An 18365-nucleotide genomic window follows, 5' to 3' on the forward strand; every position below is an offset into this window, starting at 1 on the left:
TGCCAGTAGCAAGTAACGTACCTTCATCTCCTGCTCCAAGCTGCTGCCGCTTAGGGACTCTTTGACCATGTCATCTGTGACGGGGAAATTCTCAGGCAGAGTCGAGCAGAGCTGGATCATCATGGGATTGAGGCCATTCAGAAACTGGTAGCCAAAGAACTCGTCCTCATCCCAGTGCTCCTGAATGTATTCTGCAAAGCATGCTCTGTCAGAACATATGCTTCTGTACAGACAGTACTTTATTTGCAATAGTAACGAATGGACTTTATCCAAAATGCACTAGACATCATAAAACCTTCCCCCTCTAACCTGTTGTCATCGCCCTCAAACCAGTTCTTTTCAAACACCGTTATCACCTCTGCTCTCCTGAACGATCTCAGCAAGACACTGTGTTTGCCACTCACAAAAAAGATCACTTAAACATCTTGATCTAGCTATACCTATGCTATGAAGGGGGTGGATTGTAATGAGTGCTTATATTCAAGGTATTCATCAATAAGTTTCCTTCTAAATATCAAATATTGAATGACTTCTCTGGAGATTTTACTTTGTTATGGAAGTTACCAGTGTGATTGCTGAAATGTACTTTTCATGTATTCTCTAATGTCTGTATTTGATATCTGAATGCAGTAACAGTGCTTGCTCATTTAGCCCAGCTTCCAGAAATTAAATATGGACTTGTTTTGTGTTTGAGAAAGGTCTTCAACGTGTTAAAACATATAGGGGTCATTGAAGCCAATAGTTTAAGACACCATTTCTTTGTTAAAGCCTTACTTTCCAGTTAGACAAAAGTTTAGCAATTATTGAGAGAAAGAACGCATTATCTTGATGTTTTGAGAGGACTCTCCTGTTTATAGTTGGAGCCTGGACAAATCCAGCCTTGGAAAAGCTGTGTGTCGGTGTGTGTGTTAGTCTTCTTGGTTGCAGGTTAAGAAACCACTGGCATTATTAGAGATTGATTGAATTGTTTTCGAGACTGTGTGCTGGTGCTCAGCAACCCAAATCTGCGACCTGGAAGGTCATGGCGTGCCTAATTTCCAGTGTTTGGAATAACGGCGTTCAAAAGAACGGTGTTAGGTAACGACGTTTTTTTTTTCAGTAACGGGGTAATCTAAGTTAACGTTAACGGGCGTTAAATGCGGTGCGTTACCACGGGCGTCAGTTTGGTTTGAGATGTGCTGGGGACAGAGACGCATTCGGAAGTACATATTCAGAAGTGCTGGCTACAAACTTGTCAAACTGTGCAGCCTCAAATAAATACATCGATCCGCAGACTTTATTTGAGTTCTTTAATGGTCTAGTGGTAGATATTTAGCCAAGCGTGTCAGAGGTTACGGGTTCTAATCCGCATTCGTAAAGTTTTTTTCTCTCACCAAAACTGAATATGTTCATCAGTGGTTACAGTCTATATCAAGCAGGGACACACAGCAGAGATGGCGAGTCAGGAGCAATCCGATGAAAAGTTGGCATTTTCAAGGTGGAGATATAAGCACTACTTCTGTTCTACTCATTTCAACTTTTTTTTATTTAACAGTAACGCAAATAGTTACTTTCCATGATAACGAGTTACTTTTATTATAGAGTAATTCAGTTACTAACTCAGTTACTTTTTGGAACAAGTAGTGAGTAACTATAACTAATTACTTTTTTAAAGTGACGTTCCCGTAATTTCAGGGTCTGAGTGTCAGCTCATTATCGATGGAGATGTGCTTCTGTCTATCTGTATATGTGTGGAAAATTACTGTTTATATATTTCTTAGCCAATGAGAATCATTCAACCCATAAGCAATGACTTCGCTTAGACCTTGCAAACTCCTGTGAGAGTCTTGAAGCTGACTTCTGCTGATGAAACTGCAAACTATCTTCAGTAAATCTTTTCTTTAATTTATTATAACTCTGACTCCGGGTCTTCATTCATCACATCTGGTTCTGGGTCTTTAACTGTGTACCCCTAACAGTTATTACCCTGCTAGTATTTTATTTACTTTATTTGGAAAAGGTTATTGTTTCATGGCCAGAAAGAAAATCTATAAATCTCCTAGAATTGGTCATTGATTATACTTTGTTCATTGGATGAACTGATTAAATAATTATGCTTTTAATTCTGCTACAGTCAATTCTAAAACATTCAAATATTTATAGGTAATTATAATTCATTATGATTTATTATAAATATCTTTTGAGCTAATTTTCTACACAATACAGTCATTTTGAACATTCCATTCTTTTAAGATGAGTACCAATGGTTTTGTTTTTGTTTTCACAAAGGATTGTGTCCAGTTGGCTGATGCTTTCCCATGATCTTCTGCTGTCAGCTAATCCAGTTAGCTTCAGAGCAGCTAACCTGCACACACAGAATACACAGGTACACAGTTCAAACATTAAGAGTGGAACTAACCTTGATTTACTACCTATGATCCATCATAGCTTTAGTTGTGAGCATATTTGTAATTACTATTATATTAGCTATTATATTATTACTCTTCGATAAAACAAAGCTATTTTGTTAATGCCATCCGTTTCCATGCAAACAATTTTTTTGCAATCTATTACTAAAAAACAGACAACACAACTTATTTAGGCTAACCCATCCAAACAGAAAACATTTATATAGTTCATTGTCCAAATAATAATGGTAAAATAGTGAATCTTGGTATAGTGGGCCCACTACTTATGAACTGTCTGAATTAATCTTTAGTTACCATTACATTCAATTACTATCTCACACAGTCTTTTCTGTCTTGGTTGAACCAGGGAACCATATGGGATGAGAATGGATTGCACACACATCAGTTGAGGCGAGGTCCCGGGTGATATGAGGCGAGCACAGAGATGAGGGAGAGGAACGCCGGAGACAGGAGGCGGAGAGAAGGACTTGGAGCTGGAGAATAGGAACTGTACAGTACAGACAGGAGCCTTGGGTCAGCCGACGTTGCCGCTTAGCCTGGGGTAGACGAGTGGACTCAACTTGCATGTATTCCACATCTGGTTCTGGAGAGCTGACATACTCTGGTTGGCAGGTAAGTTAGTAAGTTGTCTGACCCTGTCGGTGTTCTGTACAGCCCTGCATACAATGAGTGTTCTTGATGGAGAGTTGGATGAACTTATACAGCGAGATGCTGCTGCAGTTTAGGCTCGAGCCCTTGATGGTAAGTGCTGAGGAGCGAGCACTCGTTCCATCCGCTTGCGGCAGTTGAAGTACAGTAATGTAAGGCATAATCTTCAATAGAGCTATTTACTTGTTGCAGAATATACAATTTAGGGGTCGACCGATATGTGATTTTCAGGGCCGATGCCGATACCGATTATTACAGATCAAGTAGACCGATAACCGATATTTTGAACCGATATATAGCCTATGTCTGGGGTAAAAATGCAAATTAATATCAAAATTAGGAATAACAAAGGGTTTTGACAAATACTTTCTTTAATGATTTTAAACAAATCTTTGAATCTGAGAACTGTTATTAATAATAATAACTTAAAAAGTGCAGGGAGCACCCAACAGCATCATGTAAACATTTTTTAAAACTTCAAGATTCTATTTTAATGTTTAAATTAAATTTTAGTAATCAAAAAGCATTTCTAATTAGTTGAAATCATCAAACTTATTCAATTTATTTACAGTTTAACAAAAAATAAAAAATTTAAGGCGCTATGAAAACCTGAACTTTTATTTTGACGGGTTGCCGTGGAGATCTTTGAGTTTCTGTGCGTTTATGATATGACGATAACTTTTCTCAGCACTAAAAAGCTCATGAAGTGACTAAGCGGCTCTGTAGATGATGTTTATGCATCATTATGTGTGTGTGTGTGTGTGTGTGTGTGTTGTAAATTAAATCATGCTTCTTGCGCCATTCATTTAGAGACACGCATGATTCATATTAACCCTCTGGGGTCGGCGGTCTCGCCGGCGATACCAGCTCACTTTTTTCCTTATCAGTGCAAAAGAGACTCAAATTACTCTGTTGATTTTGATCTTACATATAAGTGTTGTACATCATTCGATCCTGTTAAGTTTGTATTTTTTTTTTGTGGAAACTCATAATAAGAACAAAGTGTTGTGCTTTTCGCCTAATAAAGAAAAATAAACATGATGCGCGTTCTGCGTTCTCTCTGTCAGTGAAGTCCATTCAAATACTCAGTCAAACAAGTATACAGGCACACAGGCATGAAGCCTGAATTATCTTCTTTTAAATGAAGTAATTTATATAAAAAACAAATTTTCTCATTTTATGTAATCTGTACGAAAAGAGAGAGATGATAGTCGTTCTCGTCTCAGGTCATTAAAGTTAATTTGACCACGCCCACGGAGCGCGCGCTCTATTCAAACACAAACGCTCTGAGGCGATCCACGCCCACATCAGCTGGATAACCCACCGAAAGAGACTCAGATTTACGACGCTGTGAGGAAAAATAGTACTATCTTAATAATAATCCTGGAAAAAATTACCTCAGAAGTAGGCTAGAGGTAGTTTCATTTGGAGGAGCAACGGATCCAGCCGAGGAAATAGGTACATTCTTTATTTTCAAGTGCTTTGTGCTAATCGCGATATGGAATAGTGTATGTAAACAAAAAGACTGTTTGAATCACGTTTTTGTGTGTGAATGAATGAACAGCTTTTACCTAACTATATTCCAATACTGAGATGAGTAAAAATCGACTGAAATATGTTGAAATAAAATATTTTTGTATAAGCAACGTATTAAACTGCAAATTAACATTTATATGTCCTAATCATAAAAACGATGTTACATATGAAAGACAAGATGTCGTTTTTACTGTAAAATACTGCCACATCAAATAAGCTTGTTTGCTAAGATGTTATTATAGTGTTTGTTCGATTGTAGGCTATATTCAAACTAATTAATCCGCAACTGTGAAATATGTGATAAAATGTATACTTTAGTATATAATACAAAGAAAGATTACATTTGAAATATAGTTAAAATTTTAATTGTTGTTGTAATTGTAACCTTTTTATTAAAATAGCAAAAATATATGTAGGCTACATATAAATAAATCTTAGGTAAATCTTAAAAGCTCAATATAAGCCTCCTCTTTAAATTATTTGTATTGTGTTTTATTAGTGACACATTTGGGATACATTCCCAAACTTTCTGTAAAAACAGTATGATAATTAACTGCACAATTACTAGAAATTTTTACATTTGATATTATACAATTTGCAAGCACAATTTGAAAAATAAATAAATAATTGGAACTGTGAACCAATTTTGTATTATATAGGCATATATATATATATGTATATATATATATATATATATATATATATGTATTGTCATTGCATTCTTGTGGCTCAGTGACACACCTGAATGAAAGGGTCATTAGTATGCAGCCCCATTATGCGCTCATTATGCGGGCCCATTGTCTTCTCAGGTGTGAATCACAGCAGGTCACACCCCTGCGCATATTGCCTTTCCAAACAAAAAGTGTCATTTTAAAAATTTAAACCAATCTATTGTTTTATGTGAATGATAAGGCAGGATGATTTTCAGATCATTTTGAAGAAAAAACTCTAGGCGACAACATCCATTAGTCAAAAGTCTTGTGGACACATATTTAGTATGTGTTTTGTGGCCTTATTTCAGAAACTTTAAGTTTTAGTTTTTTCAATAACCACGCATAAACAATATTCTCTCAAAAATACAAAAATGTACATACATGTTGATAACACATTATGGTAGCCCTGTTTGTGCTAATTAGAGTGTAATTACACCTTTGCCAGTAATATGTTTATAAGCAACTGAAAAAAGCACAAATGTCAGAGTATGTCAAAACATCTCAAGGACCCCAAAAACACCTTGGACCCCAGAGGGTTAAAATAGTCTTTTTGGGGTTTGAAATGAGATTTGATTTGTAGTGACCTGCTTTTTATTAATTCATCAAAAAGTTGACAAATTCCGTCATATTCCACTTTATACAGTAAATTCCGTTTTTATGACTGGATTCCACGATTCCGTCCGTGTTTTCTGCATCGCGGAAATCACAGGGCCCTAATATATTGAGGTATTTTACAACTTCAGTGTAGTAATGTATTGCTTCTTCAGCAAAGTCTGCTGCTGCCTTAACTTTGAGAGACAACTGATGCGTGATCAGTGAAGCAGCTCCAGTCTGCAAGTGCTTTCCGTGTGAGTGCAAAACTTCAAGTGCCTCAGCTTTCCGCGCTGATTGGCCGGACTCGTGACTCCTAACAAATCAGATGTGCGGGGACATTGGTCTAGTCTACAGAGGGGTGAGTTCTGACAGAGGTGGCTGTGCTATATTAGAGCCAAATATAGCGCATTTAAAAATTAAATAATTTTATCAGCAAAAAAATGTAATCTGCTGATAATAGGTCGACCCCTAATACAATTGCTCACCAATACTGGAATCTCCTGCAGGTTTTTCAAATACTTCCCGAAAGTGGGCCACAAAAGTATTCAAGGACTGTGTATACACCATTCTTGTATATTCTTGGGCCATTCTTATACCAAATTGTTTCTGCCCACTGGAGCTCGCCCTGTCAGCAGAGAAATCATGATGGATATCTTAGCCTTTTTTAGTGGAGAACCGCTGCGGCTGCATCTCCATGGCCAGTGAGCATTGGAAGAGAAACTGGTTGCAGTCCTATGTCAACCCAGATTAGGACGCTGGATTGACCATGTGACTGGCGATAACGGTAGGTGAAGAAGTGATGAGTGGTGCGGCAACTAAGGTGGTTGGAGTTGTCAGCACGCGGCAAAGACCATCAACAATTTTCTGTAAAGGATTGGGATTTGGATTGCTCATGCTGCTGCTAAGTTGCTATGGTCTAATCTTCTGTAAAGGTATACAGACTCAGAGAGAACAGGTGAAGATAAACAACGTGTTATCGAAACAACAGTGAAAAATCGTGAACAGTGAAGCGGTTATCCAGCGGCGTCCTCAATCTGGCCAGAAGATTCCTCTTCCATACCAACCTCAATGCTGAGACGAAGGCAACTTTGAAGCGTTTGTGGAGTGGGCTACCTGTAATTCGCAGTTCACCATCGGCCTTTCCAATGATGGTGACCTTGAAACCATTCCAGAGCCTCATCCCAAGATGGCCGCCGCCATTCCAGAGCCTCGTCTCTCGATGGCCCCGCCATTTCAGAGCCTCATCCCAAGATGGCCGCCGCCATTCCAGAGCCTCATCCCAAGATGGCCGCCGCCATTCCAGAGCCTCGTCTCTCGATGGCCCCGCCATTTCAGAGCCTCATCCCAAGATGGCCGCCGCCATTCCAGAGCCTCATCCCAAGATGGCCGCCGCCATTCCAGAGCCTCATCCTACGATGGCCCCGCCATTCCAGAGCCTCGTCCCACGATGGCCCCGCCATTCCAGAGCCTCGTCCTACAATGGCCCTTTATTTCAGAGCCTCATCCCAAGATGGCCGTCGCCATTCCAGAGCCTCGTCCTGCGATGGCCCCGCCATTCCAGAGCCTCGTCCCACTATGGCCCCGCCATTCCAGAGCCTAGTCCCACGATTGCCCCGCCATTTCAAAGCCTTGTCCCACGATGGCCGCCGCCATTTCAGAGTCTCGTCCCACGATGGCCGCCGCCATTCCAGAGCCTCGTCCCACCCATGATGGCCCCGCCATTCCAGAGCCTCGTCCCACAATGGCCGCTGCCATTCCAGAGCCTCGTCCCACGATGGCCGCCGCCATTCCAGAGTCTCGTCCCACAATGGCCGCCGCCATTCCAGAGCCTCATCCCAAGATGGCCCAAGATGGTCGAGCAGGAGCAGTCGAGCAGGAGCTGTGCGTGAGCGTCGAGCAGGAGCAGTCGAGCAGGAGCAGTCGAGCAGGAGCAGTCGAGTAGGAGCAGTCGAGCAGGAGCAGTCGAGCAGGAGCTGTGCGTGAGCGTCGAGCAGGAGCAGTCGAGCAGGAGCAGTGCGTGAGCGTCGAGCAGGAGCAGTCGAGCAGAAGCTGTGCGTGAGCGTCGAGTAGGAGCAGTCAAGCAGGAGCTGTGCGTGAGCGTCGAGCAGGAGCAGTCGAGCAGGAGCAGTCGAGCAGGAGCAGTCGAGTAGGAGCAGTCGAGCAGGAGCAGTCGAGCAGGAGCAGTCGAGCAGGAGCAGTGCGTGAGCGTCGACCAGGAGCAGTCGAGCAGGAGCAGTGCGTGAACGTCGAGCAGGAGCAGTCGAGCAGGAGTAGTCAAGCAGGAGCAGTGCGTGAGCGTTGAGCAGGAGCAGTCGAGTAGGAGCAGTCGAGCAGGAGCAGTCGAGCAGGAGCAGTCGAGCAGGAGCAGTCGAGCAGGAGCAGTGCGTGAGCGTCGAGTAGGAGCATTCGAGCAGGAGCAGTCGAGCAGGAGCAGTGCGTGAGCGTCGAGCAGGAGCATTCGAGCAGGAGCAGTCGAGCAGGAGCAGTGCGTGAGCGTCGAGCAGGAGCAGTCGAGTAGGAGCAGTCGAGCAGGAGCAGTGCGTGAGCGTCGAGTAGGAGCAGTCGAGTAGGAGCAGTCGAGCAGGAGCAGTCGAGCAGGAGCAGTCGAGCAGGAGCGGTCGAGCAGGAGCAGTCGAGTAGGAGCAGTCGAGTAGGAGCAGTCGAGCAGGAGCTGTGCGTGAGCGTCGAGCAGGAGCAGTCGAGCAGGAGCAGTCGAGCAGGAGCAGTCGAGTAGGAGCAGTCGAGCAGGAGCAGTCGAGCAGGAGCAGTCGAGCAGGAGCAGTGCGTGAGCGTCGACCAGGAGCAGTCGAGCAGGAGCAGTCAAGCAGGAGCAGTCAAGCAGGAGCAGTGCGTGAGCGTTGAGCAGGAGCAGTCGAGCAGGAGCAGTCAAGCAGGAGCAGTCAAACAGGAGCAGTGCGTGAGCATTGAGCAGGAGCAGTCGAGCAGGAGCAGTCAAGCAGGAGCAGTCAAGCAGGAGCAGTGCGTGAGCGTTGAGCAGGATCAGTCGAGTAGAAGCAGTCGAGCAGGAGCAGTGCGTGAGCGTCGAGTAGTAGCAGTCGAGTAGGAGCAGGAGCAGTCGAGCAGGAGCAGTCGAGCAGGAGCAGTCGAGTAGGAGCAGTCGAGCAGGAGCAGTCGAGCAGGAGCAGTCGAGTAGGAGCAGTCGAGTAGGAGCAGTCGAGCAGGAGCAGTGCGTGAGCGTCGAGTAGGAGCAGTCGAGTAGGAGCAGTCGAGCAGGAGCAGTCGAGCAGGAGCAGTCGAGTAGGAGCAGTCGAGCAGGAGCAGTCGAGCAGGAGCAGTGCGTCGAGTAGGAGCAGGAGCAGTTGAGCAGTCGAGCAGGAGCAGTCGAGCAGGAGCAGTGCGTGAGCGTCGAGCAGGAGCAGTCGAGCAGGAGCAGTCGAGCAGGAGCAGTGCGTGAGCGTCGAGCAGGAGCAGTGCGTGAGCGTCCAGCAGGAGCAGTCGAGTAGGAGCAGTCGAGCAGGAGCAGTCGAGCAGGAGCAGTGCGTGAGCATCAGCTCGCAACGCACCACAGACGTGTGCAGTGTAAATAAGGGGTAAATAAGGGGTTACTCTTGTACTGTCTAGTTGTCTGTCGTCGTTGATGTTGGATGGTTGTTTCCTGAGTTTCTCTTCCTGTTACTTATGGGTTGTGGTGAGCAGGACGGCCGAGGGACGTGAGAGAACGTCGCGAGGCCGGTGGTGCGATTGCTAATGAGCAGCACCTGGGAAGCACACCGGTCTCGCATCTCTCACGGAGGAGCGGAAGCATAAAGGAGGAGCGACGGAGTGGATGATCGAGAGAGGAACAGGCCTGCTTTTGTTTGTGTTTTGTTTTATTTTATTTTGGTAGCCAGCAGTCGTCCGTGAGGGGCTGCTGAACGGTAGTTATATTTTATTTTGGGTAGCCAGCAGTTCCGTGAGGGACTGCTGGCAGGTATTTTGTTTATTTCATTTAAAATAAAGTTTTATTTTGATTGTCCGCCGGTTCCCGCCTCCTTCTTCCCTGAACATTGCTACACTGGTGCCGAAACCCGGGAAGAGGGAGGAACGCGCTGTCCGAGGGTCCTCGCCGTTGTGGTGAATCCGCGGTGCCATCAAGCATGGTGCGCGAGTCGCCGCCGCTCGCCGTGGGCCGGAGCAGGGAGCGGGGGACTCGCGGCCATGGACGCTCGAGGCGGGGCGCTGGGGTGAGTTGCCGGTGGGACGCCCGAGCTCGCCGCCGACCGCCTGGGAATGGAGGGGCGGCTGCCTTCCGGGAGGGAGGGAGAGGAGGAGTCACCGCCGCTTGCCGTGGGCCGGAGCCTGCTGCCATCCGCCAGTGAAGGGGAGGAGCAGGGAGCGGGGGACTCCTGCCGTCTGCCCAAGGCACCCGAGGAGCCGTCGCCGTCCACCGGGGGCGGGGCAGCGTCGAGGCGTCCAACGAGGGCCATCCAGCGTCGCCGCCGGGCACCGTGGAGGAGATCGCCCAGCTGGTGAGGGACAAGATGGCAGCGCGTTGTGGGAGCCGGACAAATTTTTTTTTCTTTCCTCTCTCCCCTCTCTCGTGTCCGTCGCTCCTCGTGCTTCCGTCTCCGTTTTCCTCGGCTCGTCGGTCCATATCCCCCAGGGATCGCCGCCGGGGGGAGGGAGTAGGCACAGCCCGGGTGTACCCCCCGGCCTGTGAGGGGTGATGGGGGTATGTGGTGAGCAGGACGGCCGAGGGACGTGAGAGAACGTCGCGAGGCCGGTGGTGCGATTGCTAATGAGCAGCACCTGGGAAGCACACCGGTCTCGCATCTCTCACAGAGGAGCGGAAGCATAAAGGAGGAGCGACGGAGTGGATGATCGAGAGAGGAACAGGCCTGCTTTTGTTTGTGTTTTGTTTTATTTTATTTTGGTAGCCAGCAGTCGTCCGTGAGGGGCTGCTGGCAGGTAGTTATATTTTATTTTGGGTAGCCAGCAGTTCCGTGAGGGACTGCTGGCAGGTAATGTGTTTATTTCCTTTAAAATAAAGTTTTATTTTGATTGTCCGCCGGTTCCCGCCTCCTTCTTCCCTGAACATTGCTACATGGGTTTAAATGAAAAACCTATTTCCTGGAATTATCCTTCGTCGTGTACTTCATTGATACAGGCATTCCATAACAAACACTGAACAGTAGTGGGTAACAAAGAGATGAACACTACAGGAGGGTTAAAATGACTTGGCTACTTACTGCTTTCCTGCACTGGAGTAAAACTCAGTTTCCTTTGTGAAAGAGAATCGGACTTCAGCTGGCAGAGTGAGGGGAGTGTCGCAATCGATAACTTGAGGCGTGCCCTCAGCATACACACGCCACCTAGGAGAAGAATATTCAGCTGTATTTCACCTGATTTATTTAATTTCACTGAATTTATTTTAATTTAATGCAGACTGTCATATGCGACTTGTATTGGTGTTCTGCCCACAAACCTAAATAACTTTCGTTGCTCCTCTAGCTGCCTCATCCTTTGTCTTTGGGCTATTGGGTTGGTGTCCTGGAACACAAGTGAAGCTGAAATGGAAACAATAATTCACAATCTAAATGCTTTGTTTATGTTTGCAAATAAAAAATAATACATATTTTGTATAAATCATTACTTGATCATAGGATGATGACTTGTGTGGCACTACCCTTAATATAAGTCACAATCTTCTTAGATACACAAAAAATCATTTAAAATATCATATGAATGACAACTACATGTACAGTATATCTGCAAGCCATCACCCAATGAACATCACAACAAATATAGGCTAGCAGTATGTCCTCTCTAGTCCTGACCCTGTGCATTACATAGTATCTGACACAGACATTACAGACATTATCTCTCCATCATATGAAGACACAAATGTTTACTTCTTCTGCAATATACGAAAGTGTTTCTGTACATGTTTAATGTAAAAATGCAGAAAGTTTTGTGTGATGGGAGGGTTAGTGTAAGGGGACAGAATATACAGTTTGGACAGTATAAAAACCATTACGTCTATGGAGAGTCCCCACAAAGATAGCAAACCAGACTGTGTGTGTGCACATAACTTGTGTGCTTGGCTGGTGGATCTGTCACAAAGCATTAAAAATACAAGAAATGACTTTTTTTTTTTAATAAATGCTGTGCAGTACAAATGGACTGGTTCTGGTTCATTGAGGCAATAACTCTCTGTGTGAAATCCCAAATAAACAAATGTATTAAAATGTAAGTGACATATGTGACATTTGCAAAACATCACCACTGAACTGTAAGGTACACCGGTAAATGTGAATTTTGTCCATGACTTGAATCGGGAGTGTGTACCTTTAGCAGGTCTTAAAACGAGCCTCTCGTTACAGTCCAGCCAGCAGTAGCACGGAAACAACATCTCGTCTCCTTCTGGCGTGTTGACCGAGATCTTATCGCAGAACCACTGGTTGTAAAGAAGACCCATTAACGGCTTGGAGTAGAGCTTGACAGCGATGAGCTCTCCCAGGGACGCTTTACAGTGTATCTTAAATGCTCGCTCCTGCACAGACAGATGGGAATATATTTTAAGATATCATTACTACATACAAGTTTTATTTATTTGTTCAAATTGCTTCCATTAAATTATTCTAACTGATGTTTTTTGGACCAAAACTCCTTACTGGGTTTAATTGGGTGCACTTACCGAGCCTTGCCAAAACCCCTGAATGCGGTTTAGGTTCTGTTCCTCACTCTCGGCCTCAGTTCCTCGCAGCCGGATGAAGATACGGCTAGTGGTGCCGGCTAAAAGCCCCTTCCCTGTGTACGCCTTTACTGTGTAGATCACCATGGCTGTTCTGCAAAGTAATGGACAATGATTTTTAAGAGAAAACGTAAACATGATGATACAACCAAAGAATATCACATAAACTCCAGAGAGAGTGAATGAGTGGAAAAGAGAGAAATTCTCACATATAACTATAAAAAAAGTCCCAATGCTACTGCTGTAAGAAGTGCATAAACTGTTGTTAACAGATTGATTGGAATGAATGGGAATTACCACAAAAATGAAATACATTTGACTTGAACACTCCGTAGCAAATATTTATTACCAAGTTTTCGCAGAAACAAGGACCTTATTCCTTTCAGAATGACCTGAAAAAGAAAGAGACCAAGAGAAGAGCCAAAGCATTTTATAACTTTCTTATAATGTATTCATTGCCGTCACTGTCATGATACCTGATCTAAAAAATTAATACCTTCCTTCTTCCAAATAAGGAAACATCTTCAAACTTTAGTTTATGATTGGTTGCAGTGCTTGTTGACACTGTGACCTTTAATCCCTGAATTCGCCAGTTTGTTTGTTTTTTGCAAATATTATGAAGGATGGATTTTCATACCTACCTTATCTCACCTAAGATAGCAGCCTACCACTTGCACAATCAACCTCCTGACTGAAGACCGGGCTGGAGCTCTCTGACATTTTTGTAAAGAATACTGAGATTTTTTTTTATAATTAAAATAAATTTAAATTCTTATATTTTTAACCCACTAATGTGACCCACAGTTTTATCCTTAATATTGTTTGTTTTTTACTAAGAAACCCCCAAATCATCATCTCTTGAATATGTTGTTAAATTTCTTCATTTTCTATGCAAAGATGTTCACCCACAAGCAAAAGTAGCTTAAATCTCATTGTTTTCCTCTTTTTCTTGTTGAAGTTAACTCTTGGTTTATCCCTCAGGCTTATAAATATAGCAAACAAAATATATTCAAAGATACTTATTATTTTGCTTTTTCTTCGCATGCTTTTATCACCAGCAGGGTGGATTACTGTAATGGACTCCTCACTGGCCTTCCTAAAAAGACCATAAGACAGTTGCAGCTCATACAGAACGCTGCTGCCAGGATCCTGAGCAGGACCAGAAAATATGAACATATCACACCAGTCCTCAGGTCTTTACACTGGCTCCCAGTTACATTTAGGATTGATTTTAAAGTATTATTACTGGTATATAAATCATTTAATGGCCTAGGACCCAAATACATTGCAGATATGCTCACTGAATATAAACCTAACAGAGATCACTCAGATCATTAGGATCACATCAGCTAGAAATACCAAGGGTTCACTCTAAGCATGGAGAGTCTGCTTTTAGCTATTATGCCAGCCGCAGCTGGAACCAGCTTCCAGAAGAGATCAGATGTGCTCCTACAGTAGTCACTTTCAAATCCAGACTCAAGACACTTCTGTTTAGCTATGCATTTACTGAATGAGCACTGTGCCACTGTTTGTACTGTATTATATATATATACTTTTTTTATTTTTTTTTATTCTAAACTGTTTTAATTATTCTTATTTCTTTTGATTATTTTAATTTCTTTATTCTAAACTGTTTTAATTATTGTTATATCTTTTTTTTTTTTTTTCTTCTATGTAAAGCACTTTGAATTACCATTGTGTATGAAATGTGCTATATAAATAAACTGGCCTTGTCTTGCCTTTTCCCCCTCTGTATTCTTATATTATGATGTACACAAACCCATGATATTTGTTTTCTGTTTTTTTTTTTTGTCATTATGATTGTTCATTGTTGAAATATACTACCATGGTATCTTTCCCTGATCTTTATGTAACTATAAATTCTGCGATAACAAAATGATATGAGCGACAGGCAGTGTTGCCAGATTGGGCGGTTTTGAAATCTATTTTGCGGGCAAAAAAGTGTTTGGGCGGGTGGATAAAAATTGGGCTGGTTTCGGGTCAGTTCGGCGGGTTTTTGTAGCCGAAACACCGGCACTTCAGATTCTTCTTTCGGCGACCCTCTGTTCAGCAGGCAGTATTCTCACTCACTCACACACACACACACACACACACACACTACAGCTCTGGCTGATGTGCCCTCTAAACTCACAATAGACACTCCCTCCCACTACCTTCGGTGTACTTTTCCGTCCTTTTGCAAAACATGCTTTCTTCTTTATTCGTTTTTAGACTGGTGAAATAATATTCACATACAGACTTATTTTCCTTATATACAATGCTTAGATATTTAATTTAAAATCAAATAAGTGACACAAAACTTTTTTCCGTTTTACGAAATTTTATTTCTCAATTTTATTTAGATTGACTTGGAACATTTAGATAGTTGCCTACTGAGCCCGGGAAGTCAACTGTGAACCCCCCCCCCCCCCCAAAAAAAACCCGCACGGTTTTGCAATTCGTCTCCTCAGTTAATAAACCGTATAGGCTGTAATTGTCAGGGTTCTCAGACGAAGCAGACAAGGTGGTAAGTTATTAGTGCTTTTATTGCAGCAAAGATCGCAGTCAGAGATAACAGGTGAGAAATCAAAGGCACAGAAACATAAAGGAAGCTTAGCTGAGGATAATGTCCTTCTTCTCTTTCTCCTTGTAGTAGGTGGCTTGACGGAGGTTCAGAACAGATTGATAGAGTTTGACGGAAGGTAACAGGTAGGTGATCTGAGAGTCTGTGAGCCATGAATTGACGAGACCAGACAAGTGACTGTAGTGAGAATGAATGTTTTATAGTCCATGTGGGTGATGGGACACAGGTGACGGTGATTAGTAATCAGGGGATAATGAACGGGGAAATGTCCGATTGGATGAAAGGGAATGAGTGGGCGGTGATGATGATCGTGGTGGAGATGGAATCCTGACAGTAATGTGGCTTCTCGCGGATTTGTCTGTGCCGGCTGATTCAACCAGGCCAGCTGTTTATGTGCGGCCGGCTGCACGGATACCATTGTGTTTAAACTTTATTTTTCAAAATGTATCATTTCTTGAATTTTCTAAAAAACAACATTTATTTGTCAAGTCAGGTCAAGTCAAATATATTTATATAGCGCTTTTCACAATACAGATTCTATCAAAGCTGCTTCACAGTATCAATCAAAACAACTTAACAGTGTTTGTTTATTACTGGAAAAAGACATCCAAGTTTGGTAGAGCTGATCAGTGGTATGATGGGTCATTTAATTTGAATATCCCCAACTGAGCAAGCAAAAGGCAACCGTGGCAAGGAACCGAAAAACTCGATCAAGTGACCCGATGGGAGAACCCTGGCTCAGTCGGGGCCAGTTCTCCTCTGGCGTTTATGAATTAGAGGCCGAATTTACAGTAACTGTAAGATAAAAAATTTATATGAATGCCTGGCTAAATAGATGCGTCTTTAGTCTAGTTTTAAACTGGGAGAACGAGTCTGAGCAACGAACAATATCAGGAAGGCTATTCCAGAGCTTCGGAGCTAAATGTGAAAATGCTCTCCCTCCTTTGGTGGATCTGGATATCCTTAGCCTAGAAATCTAGACGCACCCTAGCGGCAGCAAAAAATATTTTGCAGCAAAGTGTGGTCTAGCAACTCTCCATAGACTTTTGAGCTGGAAAAACCAAAAACTGGTCAGGCCAATCAGATCGTGTAGAGTTCGTGGGCGGGCTTAACATAATGATGGCCGAGTTATGACGGTTCCGCGTGATTTCCATAGGTGATTTCCCTCTGCTTGAAAACAAAGAGATGCTGCTGGCGAACAGCGGTCTTTCGAATCGGCTTTGGCCGCGACTCTGGATGACTTGGAGTTAAGAGAATGTCACTTAAGTCATTCCTAAAAAAGGAAGATATGTTCAGAGTTTTGACGACCGGATACGGCAAAAGTTTAATATACCAACTAGCTGGTTCACTGGTGGAAAAACGCATGGGACTCACTCAGCCACAGCCATTCGTTGCTCTGGTTGGTTGTAGCGCTGTCCTATTGCGTGCCTAGGGATATTGAAAGACAACCGTTTATCCCGCCCCTCGGATTGAGGTATGCCAATTGTGAGTTCCCAGACCTAACATCTTGATGTAGGTCTGGCTTGCCAGGCTAGGATATCCTAGGAATTCTTTATTCTTTATTCTTTATTTCAAGGATAGCCCCTTGAGATGTACCATCTCATTTTCGAGGGGGTCCTTACAATAATGACAAACAAGACAAGATGATAAAGAGTAAATATTAGAGATAATTCCAAACACATAAGTACAAAGACACACACACACTCACACACACACACTCACACACACTCCAACAATGCTCCCTGAAACTTGCTCCCCCACCCCCTCACCAGCCAATAATGCACAGACTATGCACAGACAAGGTATGAAAAAAAGGAGAAAAAAGAAATATATATATATATATATATATATATATATATATACACAAACATAAAAAATATAGAATATAAAAAATAATAACAATAATAATAATAAAAAAATTATAATAATGATAATAGATAAATAAATAAATAAATCCCTTTACAAAAAATAGAGATAGACATTTGTACACAAGTATACTATACACCCCCTTAGAAATACATCTGCTTGCATGCAAGTATACAATCCATATTTGTAAACAAATACACACATATATAAAGTACACTGGACAGTGAGTAGTATGAGACCTAAAACAGTTCAGAAACACGAGCAAAGTGTTTGAAATTGAGTAATTAAAGATGATTTAAAGATATAAAGAGAAGTGATCGACCTTAGTGAGGAAGGAAGGTTATTCCAATCAGATGGAGCTTTGAATTTGAATGCACGAGGACCAATTTCTTTACTGATTCTAGGTGTAACTAGAAACAGTTGGTCCATGTGCCTTAAGTTGTATTGAGAGCTGAAGGGAATTAAAAGGTCTTTCAAATATGACGGCAAATTAAAATGCATTTAAAAATAAGTGTTAACCAGTGGAGTTGTCTTCTGGTCTTCGGCGTAGGCCAGTTCAATGACTCGTACATTAGACAGTGATGGGTTCTATAAGGACACCTGAGCACAAATCTACAAAGACTATTATATAAAACATTAAAGTCCCACTCCGATCATATTTTGAGCTATTTTTAAACATTCCCAGTTGTCTTTAAATTATGATTATGCCATTTTTAGCCAAAATCACAAAACCTGTGCCGTTTTCTGGGACTTCGCTTCAGCAGAGCGGCAGTAGCTCATTAGCAATTCGCCTCTGCGTTGTGGGCGGAGCCGTTGGCACGGAGACGACCCCCCCCCCCGCCCGTTGCTGAGAGCTCTGTCTCTCCTGCTAGCTTACATCCCCAATACCGGTGGGGCAACAGTATTATATACACATTAATTATTATTATCCGAAGTTAATCAAAGTTATCACCGATCACCGATCATTATTTCACTCCAAGACGTCGCGTGTGGAGACGCCCAGTGGAGTTACTACGTCACAACTCCAGTCTATTTTAGCCGGCATTTTAGCGTCTGCTACTGATTCACAGCCATTTGAATGTAGAAATACTCAGAAATACAACTTTGAGCTTATTTTTCTCAAGATATGTCCTCTAACATCAGAAAAATGCCACAAGAACATGTTAACACCTAGAAAAACATTATTTTCATCGGAGTGGGTCTTTAAGAGGACGGAGATTTGTTCCAGAGGTGTTACCATAGACCACATCAGCATAGTCCAGTATCGGGAATATTAATTGTGTTATAATTCTCTTACGTACTTCTAGTGAGCAGCAGTCAGC

At 43.0% G+C, this 18365-nt stretch overlaps 1 protein-coding gene across 3 annotated transcripts in view; it reads right to left on the reverse strand.

Moving 5' to 3' along the window:
- Positions 1-18365, reverse strand: part of LOC130068907 (polyunsaturated fatty acid lipoxygenase ALOX15B-like) — a 292844-nt gene that overhangs the window by 11855 nt on the left and 262624 nt on the right. For 2 of the 3 annotated variants that reach the window (XM_056232543.1, XM_056232545.1), the window contains exons 1-6: positions 12537-12682; positions 12188-12392; positions 11325-11406; positions 11089-11211; positions 2241-2344; positions 22-191 (exon numbers count right to left, since the gene is read on the reverse strand). In XM_056232543.1, the coding sequence (XP_056088518.1) occupies positions 22-191; positions 2241-2344; positions 11089-11211; positions 11325-11406; positions 12188-12392; positions 12537-12680 (828 nt within the window). In that variant the 5' untranslated portion in view covers positions 12681-12682. Of the gene's footprint in view, positions 1-21; positions 192-2240; positions 2345-11088; positions 11212-11324; positions 11407-12187; positions 12393-12536; positions 12683-18365 lie in introns of those variants that run through there. The other variant, XM_056232544.1, reaches the window with a different exon arrangement.

Source organism: Rhinichthys klamathensis, unplaced genomic scaffold, assembly GCF_029890125.1.
Source record: "Rhinichthys klamathensis goyatoka isolate OS25496 unplaced genomic scaffold, OSU_Roscu_1.1 h1tg000347l_1, whole genome shotgun sequence".
In the NCBI taxonomy this organism is placed as follows: Eukaryota; Metazoa; Chordata; class Actinopteri; order Cypriniformes; family Leuciscidae; genus Rhinichthys; species Rhinichthys klamathensis.